This window comes from Somniosus microcephalus, chromosome 8 (assembly GCF_052327205.1).
Source record: "Somniosus microcephalus isolate GS21.2 chromosome 8, FLI_Smic_1.0, whole genome shotgun sequence".
NCBI lineage: Eukaryota > Metazoa > Chordata > Chondrichthyes > Squaliformes > Somniosidae > Somniosus > Somniosus microcephalus.
Window position 1 is genome coordinate 222184197 of NC_140994.1, and position 15392 is coordinate 222199588.

General features: G+C 42.9%; 1 protein-coding gene across 1 annotated transcript in view; it reads left to right on the forward strand.

Annotated features, from left to right (window-relative positions):
- Positions 1-5127: 5127 nt before the first annotated feature.
- LOC147114118 (gamma-aminobutyric acid receptor subunit alpha-6-like) overlaps positions 5128-15392 on the forward strand; it is a 31822-nt gene continuing 21557 nt past the window's right edge. The window contains exons 1-5 of the mRNA XM_085995735.1: positions 5128-5675; positions 5865-5995; positions 6321-6388; positions 6914-7134; positions 7230-7312. Coding sequence (XP_085851861.1) covers positions 5545-5675; positions 5865-5995; positions 6321-6388; positions 6914-7134; positions 7230-7312 — 634 coding nt within the window. The 5' untranslated portion in view covers positions 5128-5544. The remainder of the gene's footprint in view (positions 5676-5864; positions 5996-6320; positions 6389-6913; positions 7135-7229; positions 7313-15392) is intronic.

Consider the following 15392-nt stretch of genomic DNA (forward strand, 5'->3'; position numbering starts at 1 on the left):
TAAAGCTCTAACTGGTTAACAGTAGACCAGAAAAGACCATGGTTCATCTAGATTGCCGTCTATCATCCTGGTAGTCGCATGATAATGGCTTGTTGACTAATCATAGCAACTGATCTCTATCGTTTAGTCTACAACAAACAAATAAGGCGAGGAAACCCCCAGTAGTGGAAAGCTTTAGGAACTTAAATAAATATTCTCCCCATCAATTTATATTGGGCGAGGAAGGGAAAACGTTGTCTAAAGATGTTGAAGAACCAAGATGATATCATTGTTCCGCATGTGTGTGGTGCATAGAGAGAGTAAATATATACTTGCCTATGAATGGCACACGGCCTCATAAACTCGTGGCCATTCCATTTGTCACTCCTTTTAGATACTGTTTCAGGATCCAGTCTGACTATTTTTCTTCTCTGCAAATGGACCACAAGCATCATCGTTTTCACTTATTAACACTTTAAAACTCCCCATAACTGTAAAGAAGAACAGACTTTGTTATATAGTGGTAGTATATTCACATGGTGAATTTGCCATTTTAATCCAGCTACGAAGGGAAACACTGAATTGATGGGGTCACGTGCAAGATGGATCATTAGTAAGCAAGTCATCCAACCTTTATTTGCACAATTCCTACATCTCAATTGCAGACAAGCAGAGCCCACAAATTCTACACATCTTCTGGTCTAAGAAATGGGCACATTTTATAGAGAAGTTTAAGGAGTGAGATAGATAAATTACCAATAATTTACTTTTTCCCCCAAGATCCACAATTTAAGTTGTGAGGGACTATTGTGCCAAACTTTTGGCTTGGACCTAATTAACTCACTTATTATCATGAATTTTATGGTCACATGCAAAAATGTACTAAGGAGTTTCACAAAACCTTACATCTTCTATTCAAGATTATTGTGAAGTGCCTTGGGACATTTTCCTATGTCAAAGTGCAAGAGATTATTAGCAAAAATGAAAGCACAGGGAATGATGTGGTTTGGTAATTGGTTGGGAGGTAGTAGATGGAGAGAAGGAATAAAGGGAACACTCTCTGATGGGCAGGATGTGACAGGTGGCATTCCACGGGGATCTGTACTGGGGCCCCAGCTTTTCTCCATATATATTTATGAATTGGTTGAAGGAATAGAAAGTTGTATATCCAAATTTGCAGATCATACTAAATTGGGAGGCAAAGTAATTTGTTTTGATGTGAGATGAATAAGTTACAAAGGGACATAGACTGAGTGAGTGAGCAAAACTATGGCAGATTAAGCTCAATGTGAGGTCATCCACTTTGGATCTGAGAAAGACTAATCACAATATTTTCCTAATGGTGAGAGACTTAGGAGCTGTGGAGGTGCAAAGCTTTATGTTATCCATCTGCACAAATCACTAAAAGCTAGTGCATAGGTACAAAAAGTAATCAAGGAGGCTAATGGAATGCTGGCCTTTATCTCAAGGGGATTAGTGAGGAAGTGACACTTCAGTTGTATAGAGGCTTGGTCAGACCCCATCTGGAGTACTGTGCTCAGTTTTGGGCACCGGACCTCAGGACAGATTTTTTGGCCTTAAAGATGGTACAGTGCAAAGTCACCAGAATGATACTGGGCTTTAAAGGTTTAAATTACAAGGACGAGTTGCATAATAGGAACAGGAGTAAGCCATTTAGCTTCTCGAACCTGTTCTGCCATTCAATGAGATCATGGCTGATCTGCAACCTAACTCCATATACCCGCCTTTGCCCGATATCTCATAATACCTTTGGTTTACAAAAATCTATCAATCTCAGATTTAAAATTATCTATTGACCTAGCATCAACTGCCATTTGAGGAAGCGAGTTCCAAACTTCTACCACCCTTTACATGTAGAAGTGTTTCCTAACTTCGAGTGGTGATCTAATCATAGTGTTTAAATTGATAAAGGAATTCGATAGGGTAGAAACAAAGAAAATATTTCCTCTGGTGGGGGAATCCAGAACAAGAGGGCATCATCTTAAAATTAGAGCTAGGCCATTTAGGAGTGAAACCAGGAAGCACTTTTTCACACAAAGGGTAGTGGAAATCGGGAGCGCTCTCTCCCAAAAGGCTGTGGATGCTGGACCAATTAAAAACTTCAAGACTGAAATCCATAGATTTTTGTTTGGTAAGGGTATCAAAGGATTATTGAGCAAAGGCAGTTAAATAGAGTTGAGGTACAGATTAGGAATGCTCTAATTGAATGGCGGAATATGCTCCAGGGGCTTAAAGGCCTGCTGCTGTTCTTATGTTCCTACATACATGCATGTTGTTGTTGTGGCAGTGGTGGTGGGTAGCACCCGCTTATGCAACAAGCATAGAGACATAGGCATCATTATTCCCAGATTTAAATAGAATGTTGATGGTCTTTTTAACCAATGGTGAACCCCACCAAGCCTTTATAATGTGCCTTTTTTGCAATAAAACAACAACAACAACTTGTTTTTATATATTTGACAAAAAACATTGAATATAATACATTAACAATATAAAAGAATCCCCTTGCTAAATGTTTAACAAGTTATCCTGTAATATCAACAACAACAACTCATATTTATATAGCGCCTTTAACATGGTAAAGCATCCCAAGGTGCTTCACAGGAGTATTTCACAGGAGTATTAAAAGACAAAAAAATTGACACCGAGCCACATAAGGAGAAATTAGGACAGTTGATCAAAAGCTTGGTCAAAGAGGTAGGTTTTAAGGAGCGTCTTAAAGGAAGAAAGGGAGGTAGCGAGGCGGAGAGGTTTAGGCGGGGAATTCCAGAGCTTAGGGCCTAGGCAACAGAAGGCACGGCCACCAATGGTTGAGCGATTATAATCGGGGATGCTCAACAGGGCAGAATTAGAGGAGCGCAGATATCACAGAATCACAGAATCACAGAAACCCCACAGTGCAGATAGAGGCCATTTCGGCCCATCGAGCCTGCACCGACACATATCCCACCCGATCCCCGTAACCCCTACACCAACACATATCCCACCCTATCCCCATAACCCCACGTATTTAATCCTCCTAACACTAAGGGTCAATTTATCATAGCCAATCAACCTAACCCGCACAGAGATAGGGATGGGCGAGGTCATGGAGGGATTTCAAAAATTGGATGAGAATTTTGAAATTGAGGCATTTCTTAACCAGGAACCAAAGTAGGTCAGCGAGCACAGGGGTGCTGGGTGAACGGGACTTGGTGCGAGTTAGGACATGGGCAGCCGAGTTTCAGATGACCTCAAGTTTATGTAGGGTAGAATGTGGGAGGTCAGCCAGGAGTGCATTAGAATAGTCAAGTCTAGAGGTAACAGAGGCATGGATGAGGGTTTCAGCAGCGGATGAGCTGAGGGAAGGGTGGAGACCGTTGATGTTACAGAGGTGGAAATAGGCTTCTTAGTTATGCTGCCTTCTTAGTTATATCGTACGTGGCTTTGCCGTTTTTATACATGAGCTAATTATCAATTAAATATTTGTTCCTGATTTACAGCCTGGAGCAGGATTCTTTGAAGTGTGACAAATTATTGTGGCAATTCGCAGTCCGCTGTCTCCAGAGGGGCTTTTTTCATCTAGACGCGAAGTCCGTGCAAGTTCTACCCGAAGCGCTACCGAGGATTCGTGTTGTGATCCGACGCGGTGTTAGTTTTATTTCTCCCAAACACTGTTATCAGTCAACATAAATATTGAAAATATTTTATTAAATATTAACACGTGACTTTCCCTTGGGAAATCAACTTCCAATGTCAGCGTCAATTCTTGATTAAATGGAATAAAATAAGACGTCTTTGTCCCAGGCGCAGTTTTGTGCAGGAATCCTTGGCGGTAGGAATGGAAATTAAAAGTTAATTATTCCCTGTACAGAACTTACAGCCCTGTTTCATTCAAAGTGCGCTTCCCTTGTATTGCGTTGTTGCTGGTTTAATAGCATCAACATGCGCGAACTATGCACGAAGGAACTGGTACTAAAATGTTGTTGTGGCAGATCAATATCTATATATATAGATATATATAGGTATGGACTGACTTGCCTATATGTAAAGTCACTTTAACGTTAACTATATCCCGTTGCTTCGGGAAAAAAAACTATAGCAACCATGAATTCGACGCTGAATGTCATCACGCGAGACCACAGCAGAATACATTGGCTGTTGGCTGTCCTGTTCTGCAAGGTTACTAGGACAGGATATGTATCATTTTATGTTAGCCCGTAAACATGGACGCGTCGTGGGTTCTGAACGTCTCCTCCTCTCCAAAAAAAATGTTTTTTTTTTTCTCTCTCTCAGAATCTATTCTCTCCAGCATTAAGGAAAAACGCCAGTGTGTATATGGGACTTGGGGAGGCGTTCCAAGTCTCCATATAACATCGGGAGATTTAATATAAATTAATCTGTAGTGGCTCGGGTAACACCAGCGAACGACTCAATTGTGGAAAGATATATGATTGAATGGTCCCTTAGCATTATTTTAGCTTAATATGTAAGTGTAGACTATCCTTGGTGTGGTGGTGGAATTGGTGGTGAGGATAAGGAAGGGAAGATGGGGAGGGGGGTCATCAGTCATTTCCCTGAAAATTGCTGCCTAGTAAATTTGCGAACTGGCAATCCATACCTAATTGTAAAATACATTATATATATATATAACAGTATAGATTAATTATATAATTATTACAAAACAGAAACAGGCCATTCGGTCCAACTGGTCTGTGCCGGTGTTTATACTCCACTGGAGCCTCCTCCCACCCTATTCCATCTAACCCTATCAGCATATAGGTTAATAACAGTGTACCATAATAGCAATTGGGCTGTTAAATGGGTGCACATATGAATCATGGAAAATGCTTGTTTAATAGAATATTAATTGATAAAGATACCCGTTTATGAGTTAAATTAGTAAGTTAAACGCCGACAACATTTTGACCTTGCTCACCAACAGGTTTGGAGTCGCTGAATAGGATTAAGCCGTGTAACAGTCAACATAATCGCTAATGTTCCTCCACCGACTAAACCTGATTATCTAGATTATATATGATAATAAAGAGCTAACGCAGTCACTTGAGTCCCTCAACCCATCGCAAATTTGTTGAAGGGAGAGGATAGAGAGAGAGCCATCAAGTGTGATAATCTCAGATGGATTCTTAGAGCCTGGCAGTGTAAAACACTGATAAATTACGAGATGAATATCAGCTATTTATTAGATATTTAAATAAATATAGTATCAGAAGAAATGCAGTAATTTGCAATCTAATCCCTCTCGGCTGGGTGTCCATGCCTTGCCAGGATTCCTGACGGCTCCTCTCTAATTCCTGCCAAAAGTATCAGTGGATTTCTTGCTTTTAATCTCCCATGATGCCTTATTCGATTATTGTCAATGCTCGCCATCCCGGACCGGCTGTTAAACTCTTTAGTTTTAAACTGAGCCACTCAGTTGAGCTTCGACAGCAGCGGAGAAATAAAAGGAGAGTGGAAAATTGCCTCTTTCAAGCGTAAAGGGCTCAACATTGAGGTACTAAAGTGTTTTTTTATCGTTTTTTTTATTCTTCATGAAATGGCACAATGACGGCAAAAGTGAGGAGGCTTAGAATATGGGACAAGCAAATGGTTACTGCTGACATGAGATCTGTGGTTACAATGTCTACCAGCCGTGTGGGTTTACTGATTTGTGTCTGTTGCACAGCACTGTGGTGGTGAGTCTATCTTATTTACATTTCTACTAAGTTGAATCCTTTTTTTGTTCTCCCCACGCATTTTATTATGATGTAGTTTTTTTATATGTCGTATTTGAATAGATTGATAGCCGAGCGAAAAAAAGACAAATACTTTCCTCTTTGATTGCCAAAGGCGCCCTTGACCTCAATGTTAATTTGTATTTACAGTATAGGAGAGACGCTCGGAAATAACTCTTCCAATCAAGGCAATGAAGTAAGAGTCCATTCGGAAAACATCACACGTATTCTCGATAGACTTCTTGATGGATATGACAACAGGCTACGACCCGGGTTTGGAGGTATGCAATTATGTTTTTTCACATACTCCTTCGCTTTGCAACAGATCCAAACCTATTCGCACCCCTTATACGACGTAATTCTTAATCGATACGATTTCAAGTCTGAACTAATCGTAAATGTTTACATTCTATTGCAGACAGGTCCACTTTTGCAAGGACCGAGATGATTTTGGAACACAATGCTGCGCATAAACATTGTCGCCCAACTTTGAGTTGTTTTTTAAATTGTATTCTATATTCTCCACATGTGACACATGAATGTATGATGCACTCACAGAAACGCGCATCCCAAGATGATCTTTTAACGTTGTTTGGTCTTTTCTAGGTCCTGTCACTGAAGTGAAAACCGACATATATGTGACAAGTTTCGGTCCTGTATCTGACGTTGAAATGGTATGACACTGAAAATAAAAGAGTCACGAGTGTTACTGATGTTTGCTTTATTCAAACAAAACCACTCAGACTAGACTTGCTAAGCAATGTAAGCTTCCCATTTCACCGCCTGCAGACACGTTCGTACTGGTTTTATTACTTTGGCATCTGGGCAGAATGTCATTAGAGGAGATTATTCGCCTTAATCTGTTTGACAATCCCTGTCGCCAAAGGTCTCAGTGATCGGTTCATCTTTTGGCAACAATCAACGCTACACTAAAATACCGTAATCGCTTGGAGAAAGAAACCTTTCTTTTTTAAGGAGGCCAAGCATATCACTAAACATGTCAAATCACTAGAAAGTCAGGGTTTATTTTTACAGCGTGGATAGTGACACAGTAATCCATTGAGCTCTTGCCGCTTTGTGTAGGACAGGGCATTAGTGACTCTGGATTATGTATACACCGGCATAGTGACCATTTTGTATTCATGCAGTAAAAGTGACGCTATGTAATATTTTAAATTGATTTTATTGTACTTTTATAGGAATATACGATGGATGTCTTTTTTCGTCAAACTTGGATTGACAAGAGACTGAGATTTGAGGGGCCCATTGAAATCCTTAGACTGAACAACTTAATGGTCAGCAAAATTTGGACTCCGGACACTTTTTTCCGAAATGGGAAAAAGTCCATCGCTCACAACATGACTACTCCCAACAAGCTTTTCAGGATCATGCAAAACGGCACTATACTTTACACGATGAGGTTGGGCATAGTACTCTGGTGAGACATTACATTGTCCCATTTGATAGTTAAATAATAATATTTAACATAACATACTTTTTCTCCTCCAATTCCAGACTCACCATAAATGCGGCGTGTCCTATGAGACTCGTGAACTTCCCAATGGACGGGCATGCATGTCCTTTGAAGTTCGGCAGCTGTAAGTTTCAGTGTTCAATGCGTTTTTGGCGTGCTTTCATCAAAATTTAGAACTATCAACAGACAGGTCAACGGATGCCTGGATAAATTTACAGGGCTAGGGTTCAGGAGTCTTCAAAAATCTTACAAGAACCATCTAGAAGAGCAAAAGGTCACTCACATAATACTTATTTCAAATTGCAGATCACGATTTATAAATCAGTTTAGAATAATGTGTCAGCCTTGGTTTAGTGGTAGCACTCTCACCTCTGTGGGTTGTGGGTTCAAATTCCACACCAGAGACTTGAGCACATAATCCAGGCTGACGCTCCAGTGCAGCACTAGATGTTAAACCTAGGCTCTGTCTGCCTTCTCAGTTGGATGTAAAATATCCCTTGGCACTATTTAAATTAGAGCAGTGATGTTATCCCTGATGTTCTGGTCAATATTTGTTCCTCAACCAACACCACTAAAGCAGATTATCTGGTCATTATCTTCTTCTTCTTAGGCAGTCCCTCGGAACTGAGGATGACTTGCTTCCACATTAAAAATGAATTCGTAGGTGACTGATTAGTCCAATGTGGGACCTACAGTCTCTGTCACAGGTGGGGCAGACGGTAGTTGAAGGGGCGGGTGGATGGGGTGCTTGGGTTGACGTGCGCTCCTTGCGCTGCCTGTGCTTGGCTTCCGCTTGCTCCCGGCGCAGAGACTCGAGGTGTTCGGCGCCTTCCCGGATGCTTCTCCTCCACTTTGTGCGGTCTTGGGCCAGGGATTCCCAGGTGTCGGTGGGGATGTTACACTTTTTCAAGGAGGCTTTGAGGGTGTCCTTGAAGCGTTTCCACTGCCCACCTGGGGCTCTCTTGCCGTGCCGGAGCTCCGAGTAGAGCGCTTGTTTTGGGAGTCTTGTATCGGGCATGCGGACAATTTGACCCGCCTATCGAAGTTGATCGAGCGTGGTCAAAGCTTCGATGCTGGGGATGTTGGCCTGAGCAAGAATACTGATGTTGGTGCGCCTATCCTGTCAATGGATTTGCAGGATCTTGTGGAGGCAGTGTTGGTGGTACCTCTCCAGTGCTTTGAGGTGCCTGCTGTAAATGGTCCATGTGTCTGAGGCATACGGCAGGGCGGATATCACTGCTGCTCTGTAGACCATGAGCTTTATCACATTATCACCCGGCACATTATCACACTGCAGTTTGTGGGAGCTTGCTGTGCGCAAATTGCCTGCTGTGTTTACAACAGTGACTACACTTCAAGAAAGTACTTAATTGGCAGCAAAACACATTGGGACATCCTAAAGGCGCGAAAAGCGATATATAAATGCAAGTTCTTTCTTTACATGTATCTGTAGTGACCTAATAAGTAACTGGCAATGAGTTATACTATACAATGTACGTTTCCAGAAGTACAATTTACTTTAATCTAATGGGTCTTGTTAAGGTAATAACTGTGAAAATTAAGTTCCAGCAGAATATGAAGGTTAGCTATGTCTCTTACCATTGAATTACATCCTTAAACCCACTATCAGTTACTTTATACTGTAACATCTTTTATTTAATTTTCTCCTTCATGTACCTTTTATGTTGTCTAAGGGCGCATTTATACTACAAAGTCTAGGGTTAATAGAAAGTAATTTGGGCTTTGCAGAAGCACAAAAGTGCCAGTGTAAATCTGGAGTCAAAGCCAGGATTGACTCCTAAGTGAAATGGAGTGAGACTCCTTGGAGGGGGTAATTCACACTCCTTTGGTTTGGCACCACATTGAGTGTAAATCCAGTGAGATGCCAAAACTGTTCATCAAATTGCTCATGGGATTCCCTTGGCACTTTACAAACCCACCTAAAATCAATTTAAATGTTTGGAGAGTAGGGATTCTCTCTTTCCTACTTTCTAAGAGGTAATTCTGCCCACAGCTGTATCCAGTATGCGCACAGTCTCTTCTGGCCAGATTGCTACAGTTTCAGCAAGGCAAGAGCCAAGCAATGCAAACGCGGTTTGTCTGGTTGGAAACGGAACTACAGCTGCCAGTCTTAGACTGGTAGCTGCAGTGTAAATGCACCTTAGTCTCAGTGTGAAACACATATGTAGTTGCAACTTAAATTGATTTTTTTCAACCAAAATTACAACTATAAAAGAGCCTTGGAACATACAGATCAATGTGATTTACACATTGGGGGTGAAATTGGTCCTGGGTGGTAGTGCAAAATGGATGATAGCGAATTGGCATCCTGTTTTGCACCCTGCTTGATTTGTTCTTCCATTAAGATCAATGGAAAAGAAAATAGGGTAGAGTGTAAAATAGGCAGTCGACTCACTATTGCCATTTTGCGCTACTGCACAAGACCAATTTCACACCCAATGCCTTTTTAAAATGTTCTCCCCTCTCCTGAAGGCTCTAACTCATGCTGCGGTATTTTGTTTTTATTCATTCATGGGATGTGGACGTTGCTGGCAAGGTCAGCATTTATTGCCCATCCCTAGTAAAGAACAAAAGAGCATAAGGAATAGGAGCAGGAGCAGGCCATTCGGCCCTTCGAGCCTGCTCCACCATTCAATGAGATCATGGCTGATCTTCTGCCTCAACTCCATTCACCAGCCCTATCGCCATATCCCTTGATGCCTGTACTAGTCAGAAATCTATCGACTTCTATTTTGAATATACCCAATGACTGAGCCTCCACAGCCCTCTGGGGTAGAGAATTCCAAAAATTCACCACCCTCGGTGTGAAGAAATTTCTTCTCATCTCAGTCCTAAATGGCCTACCCTTTATCCTGAGGCTGTGGCCCCTGGTTCTAGACTCCCCAGTCAAGGGAAACGTTCTCCCAGCATCCACCCTATCAAGCCCTGTAATAATTTTGTATGCTTCAATGAGATCCCCTCTCATTCTTTTGAATTCAGAAGAATACAGGCGTAGTTACTCAATCTCTTCTCATACGACAGTCCCACCACCCCAGGAATCAATCTTGTGAGCCTTTGTTGCACTCCCTCTATGGCAAGTATATCCTTCCTTAGGTAAAGAGACCAAAATTGTACACAGTACTCCAGGTGTGGTCTCACCAAGGCCCTATATAATTGGAGTAAGACTTCTTTACTCCTGTACTCAAATCCTCTTGTAATGAAGGCCAGCATAGTTTGCCTGCATAGAATGCACCTGCGCATTCACTTTCAGTGACTCATGTACAAGGACACCCAGGTCCCTTTGAGCATCTGCATTCCCCAATCTTTCACCATTTAGGAAATACTCTGCCTTTCTGTTTTTTCCACCAAAGTGGATAACTTCACATTTATTCACATTATATTCCATCTGCCTTGTTCTCGCCCACTCACTAAGCCTGTCGAGATCCACTTGAAGCCTCTTCACATCCTCTTCACAACTGACACTGCCACCTAGCTTTGTATCATCAGCAAATTTGGAAATGTTACATTTAGTCCCCTCATCCAAATCATTGATATAGATTGTGAATAGCTGGGGCCCAAGCACCGATCTTTGTGGTACCCCACTAGTCACAGCCTGCCATCCTGAAAAAAACCCGTTTATCCCTACTCTTTGTTTTCTGTCTGTTAACCAATTCTCAATCCATGCTAGTATATTACCCCCAATTCCATGTGCCCTAATCTTGTTCACCAACCTCTTGTGTGGGACCTTACCGAAGGCCTTCTGAAAATCCAAATACACCACATCTACCTGTTCCCCTTTGTCTACTCCACTAGATACATCCTCAAAGAACTCCAATAGGTTTGTCAATCAGGATTTCCCTTTCATAAATCCATGTTGACTCTGTCCAATCTTACTATTAGTTTCTAAGTACCCAGTTATTGCATCCTTTATAATAAATTCCAGCAGTTGCCCTTGAGAAGGTGGTGGTGAGCTGCCTTCTTGAACCACTGCAGTCCGTGTGGTGAAGGTACTCCCACAGTGCTGTTAGGGAGGGAGTTCCAGGATTTTGACCCAGCGACGATGAAGGAGCAGCAATATACTTCCAAGTCAGGATGGTGTGTGACTTGGAGCGGAACTTGCAGGTGATGGTGTTCCCATGTGCCTGCTGCCCTTGTCCTTCTAGGTGGTAGAGGTCACAGGTTTGGGAGATGCTGCCGATGAAACCTTGGCGAGTTGCTGCAGTGGATCTTGTAGTTGGTCAACACTGCTGCCATGGTACGCTGGCGGTGGAGGGAGTGAATGTTTAAGGTGGTGGCTGGGGTGCCAAACAAGTGGGCTGCTTTGTCCTGGATGGTGTCAAGCTTCTTGAGTGTTGTTGGAGCTGCACTCATCCAGGCAAGTGGAGAGTTTTCCATCACACTCCTGACTTGTATCCTGTAGATGGTGGAAAGGCTTTGGGGAGTCAGGAGGTGAGACACTCGCCGCAGAATACCTAGCCTTTGATCTGCTCTTGTTGCCACAGTATTTATGTGGCTGGTCTAGTTAAGTTTCTGGTCAATGGTGACCCCCAGGATGTTGACGGTAGGGGATTTGGCGATGATAATGTCGTTGAATGTCAAGGGGCGGTGGTTAGACTCTCACTTATTGGAGAAAGTAATTGTCTGGCACTTGTGTGGTGTGAATGTTACCTGCCACTTATCAGCCCAAGCCTGAACGTCGTCCAGGTCTTGTTGCATGCTGGCATGGACTGCTTCATTATCTGAGGAGTTGCGAATGGCGCTGAACACTATGCAGTCATCAGCGAACATCCCCATTTTGGACCTTATGATGGAGGGAAGGACATTGATGAAGCAGCTGAAGATGGTTGGGCCTAGGACACAGCCCTGAGGAACTCCTGCAGCTGTAATGATTGACCTCTAACCACCACAACCATCTTACTTTGTGCTAGGTATGACTCCAGCCAGTGGAGAGTTTTCCTCCCGATTCCCATTGACTTCAGTTTTACTAGGGCTCCTTGATGCCACACCCAGTCAAATGCTGCCTTGATGTCAAGGGCAGTCCCTCTCACCTCACCTCTGGAATTCAGCTCTTTTGTCCATGTCTGGACCAAGGCTGTAATGAGGTCTGGAGCCAAGTGGTCCTGGCAGAACCCAAACTGGGCATCAGTGAGCAGGTTATTGGTGAGTAAGTGCTGCTTGATAGCACTGTTGATGACACCTTCCATCACATTGCTGATGATTGAGAGTAGACTGATGGGGCGGTAATTGGCTGGATTGGATTTGTCCTGCTTTTTGTGGACAGGACATAGCTGGGCATTTTTCCACATTGGTTTCTGTGTTGGTGGGGACCTCAGGAGGAGGCTAATATGGATCATCCACTCAGCACTTCTGGCTGAAGATGGTTGCAAACGCTTCAGATTTGTCTTTTGTACTCACGTGCTGGACTCCACCATCATTGAGGATGGGGATATCCATGGAACCTCCTCCTCCCATGAGTTGTTTAATGGTCCACCACCATTCACAACTGGATAGCTTTGATCTGTTGATTGTGGGATCGCTTAGCCCTGTCTATAGCATGCTGCTTCTGTTTTTTAGCATTCATGTAGTTCTGTGTTGCAGCTTCCCCAGGTTGGCACCTCATTTTTAGGTACGCCTGATGCTGCTCCTGGCATGCTCTTCTACACTCCTTATTAAACCAGGATTGGTCCCCTGGCTTGGTGGTAATGGTAGAGTGAGGGATATGCCCAGCCATGAGGTTACAGATTGTGGTGGAATACAATTCTGCTGTTGCTGATGGCCCACAGCGCCTCATGGATGCCCAGTTTTGAGCTGCTAGATCTGTTCTGAATCTATCCCATTTAGCACGGTGGTAGTGCCAGACAACACAATGGAGGGTGTCCTCAGTGTGAAGATGGGACTTCATCTCCACAATGACTGTGCGGTGGTCACTGCTACCAATGCTGTCATGGGCAGATGCATCTGCAACAAGTAGATTGGTGAGGATGAGGTCAAGTAGGTTTTTCCCTCGTGTTGGCTCTCTCACCACCTGTCGCAGGCCCACACTCGCAGTTATGTCCTTCAGGACACTGACAGCTCGTTCAGTAGTGGTGCTACCGAGCCACTGTTGGTGATGGATGTTGAAGTCCCCCACCCAGAGTACATTCTGTGCTTCTTCCAAGTGGTGTTCAACATGGAGAAGTATTGATTCATCAGCTGAGGTAGGATGGTAATCAGCACGAGGTTTCCTTGGCCATAGCCATGAGACTTCATGGGGTCTGGAGTCAATGTTGAGGACTCCCAGGGCCACTCCTTCCCGACTGTACCATCACCCCTGGTTGGTCTATGTCAGACTGTTGCTTGACTAGTCTGTGGGACAACACTCCCAATGTTGTCACAAGATGTTGGTGAGGATGACTTTGCAGGGTCAACTGTGCCATTGTCGTGTCCGTAGCCAGTGCTGAGTGGTCCGTCTGTTTTTATTCTTATTGTTTTTCGTAGCTGTTTTTTACAACTGAGTGTCTTGCTAGGCCATTTCAGAGGGCCAGACCAGGTAAAGTGAACCAGACAATCCAATAGTTTCATGGGCACTATTACTGACACTAGCTTTTTATTCCAGATTTATTTAATTAACTGATTTTAAATTCCCCAGTTGCCGTGGGATTTGAACTCACGTCACACAGATCATTAATCCAGGCTAGTCTAGTAACATAACCACTAGGCTACCGTACCCTATAGTTCTTTAGGTGTCAGCTGCCCTTCTGTATTTTGCCCAAGTGGCCATTCATCTTGTGTGAGCATTGATAGTGAGTGTCAGTCCCTAAGGAGACATCATAGATGAGCCCAATCCTGCCCTCACTGGGGGGTTGCAATTTTCTGTGGAGGTGTAATTGGGAAGTTACATCCAAAAGTATGCCCATTCGTGCACCCATTTTGCCAATGTCTATTTATACCCAAATTTCCAGCCAAACTACTTAACATACACCAGAACGTAAAATGAGCGGAAATCAGCATAAACAATCGCGGCTTGAGGACATCGCCGAACTCTTTAAGTATGGAAATTTCAAGTCATCTAAATATTATTTATGCACATTGGGCACAGTATGTTTAAGAACAAGCAATTGTGGAAGCTTTTCAATTTTTAACGTAACTTATACTGATGCCATAAAAATGAATTCAAAGAAACAGAAAATAAAATGTAAGTTTCAGAGGTCTCAGTGAGGATAATGTTTTAAAAATTACTCAAAAAAGGCACCAAAAAATGGCATTGTTGCATAATTTTAGACCTGTTTTGAATCAGCATAACTGCAGGAAATTTACGTATATGGATCTTTGGCTCAGAGGTGGTGTCATTATAATGAGCTGAGATACGTTCGGGTGCAATGGACGGAGAAGAACTAGGAAATTTCGATGTAGTGTCATTATGTGCATAACACACTTAGCTGTCAAGTGTCAGCTGTGGCTTAGTGGTAGCACTCTCACCTCTCAGTCAGAACGTTGTGGGCTCAAGCCCTACTACACAGTCTTGCGCACATAATTTAAGCTGACACTTCAGTCCTGAGCGACTGCTGCACTGTCGGAGGTGCTATCTTACAAATCAGATGTTAAACTGAGGTTCCGTCTGTCTTCCCAGGTGACTGTAAAAAGTCCCATGCCACTATTTAAAGCAGAGCAGCCGAGTTCTGGCCAACATTTACTGCTCAACTAACACCACTAAAACATTTTAATTGGTCATTTATCTCATTGCTATTTGTGGAACTTTGCTGTGTGTAAATTGGCTATTGCGTTTCCCTACATTACAACAATGATTACACATCAAAAAGTACTTCATTAACTATGAAGTGCTTTGGGATGGCCTGAGGTCATGAAAGGCACTACATAAATGCTAATTTTTCCTTTTGCATCTGCGTTTCTTCGATCTTTAATGCTGGGTGTTTACTTTATGCTCTAATTCCAACCCAAGATGTCTAAACATGCACATTTTCCACCACTGGTCATGGAATAACTATCAGAAGCAAGAACCCTGTCTGGTTTGTCTACTATCCAGCGCAGAGGCATCAAGGCTAATTATAATGCTACAACTGCTGTCCTAACTGAGATCAGCTAAGTAGCAAAGACTGAGAATTATACCTGGGACTTTCCTAGTTTATGTGGCTTAGACTACCAGGAGAACTTCTTTCACTGGACTTAATGGTAATATATACTTAGACATGGTTCCTACTTTTTTT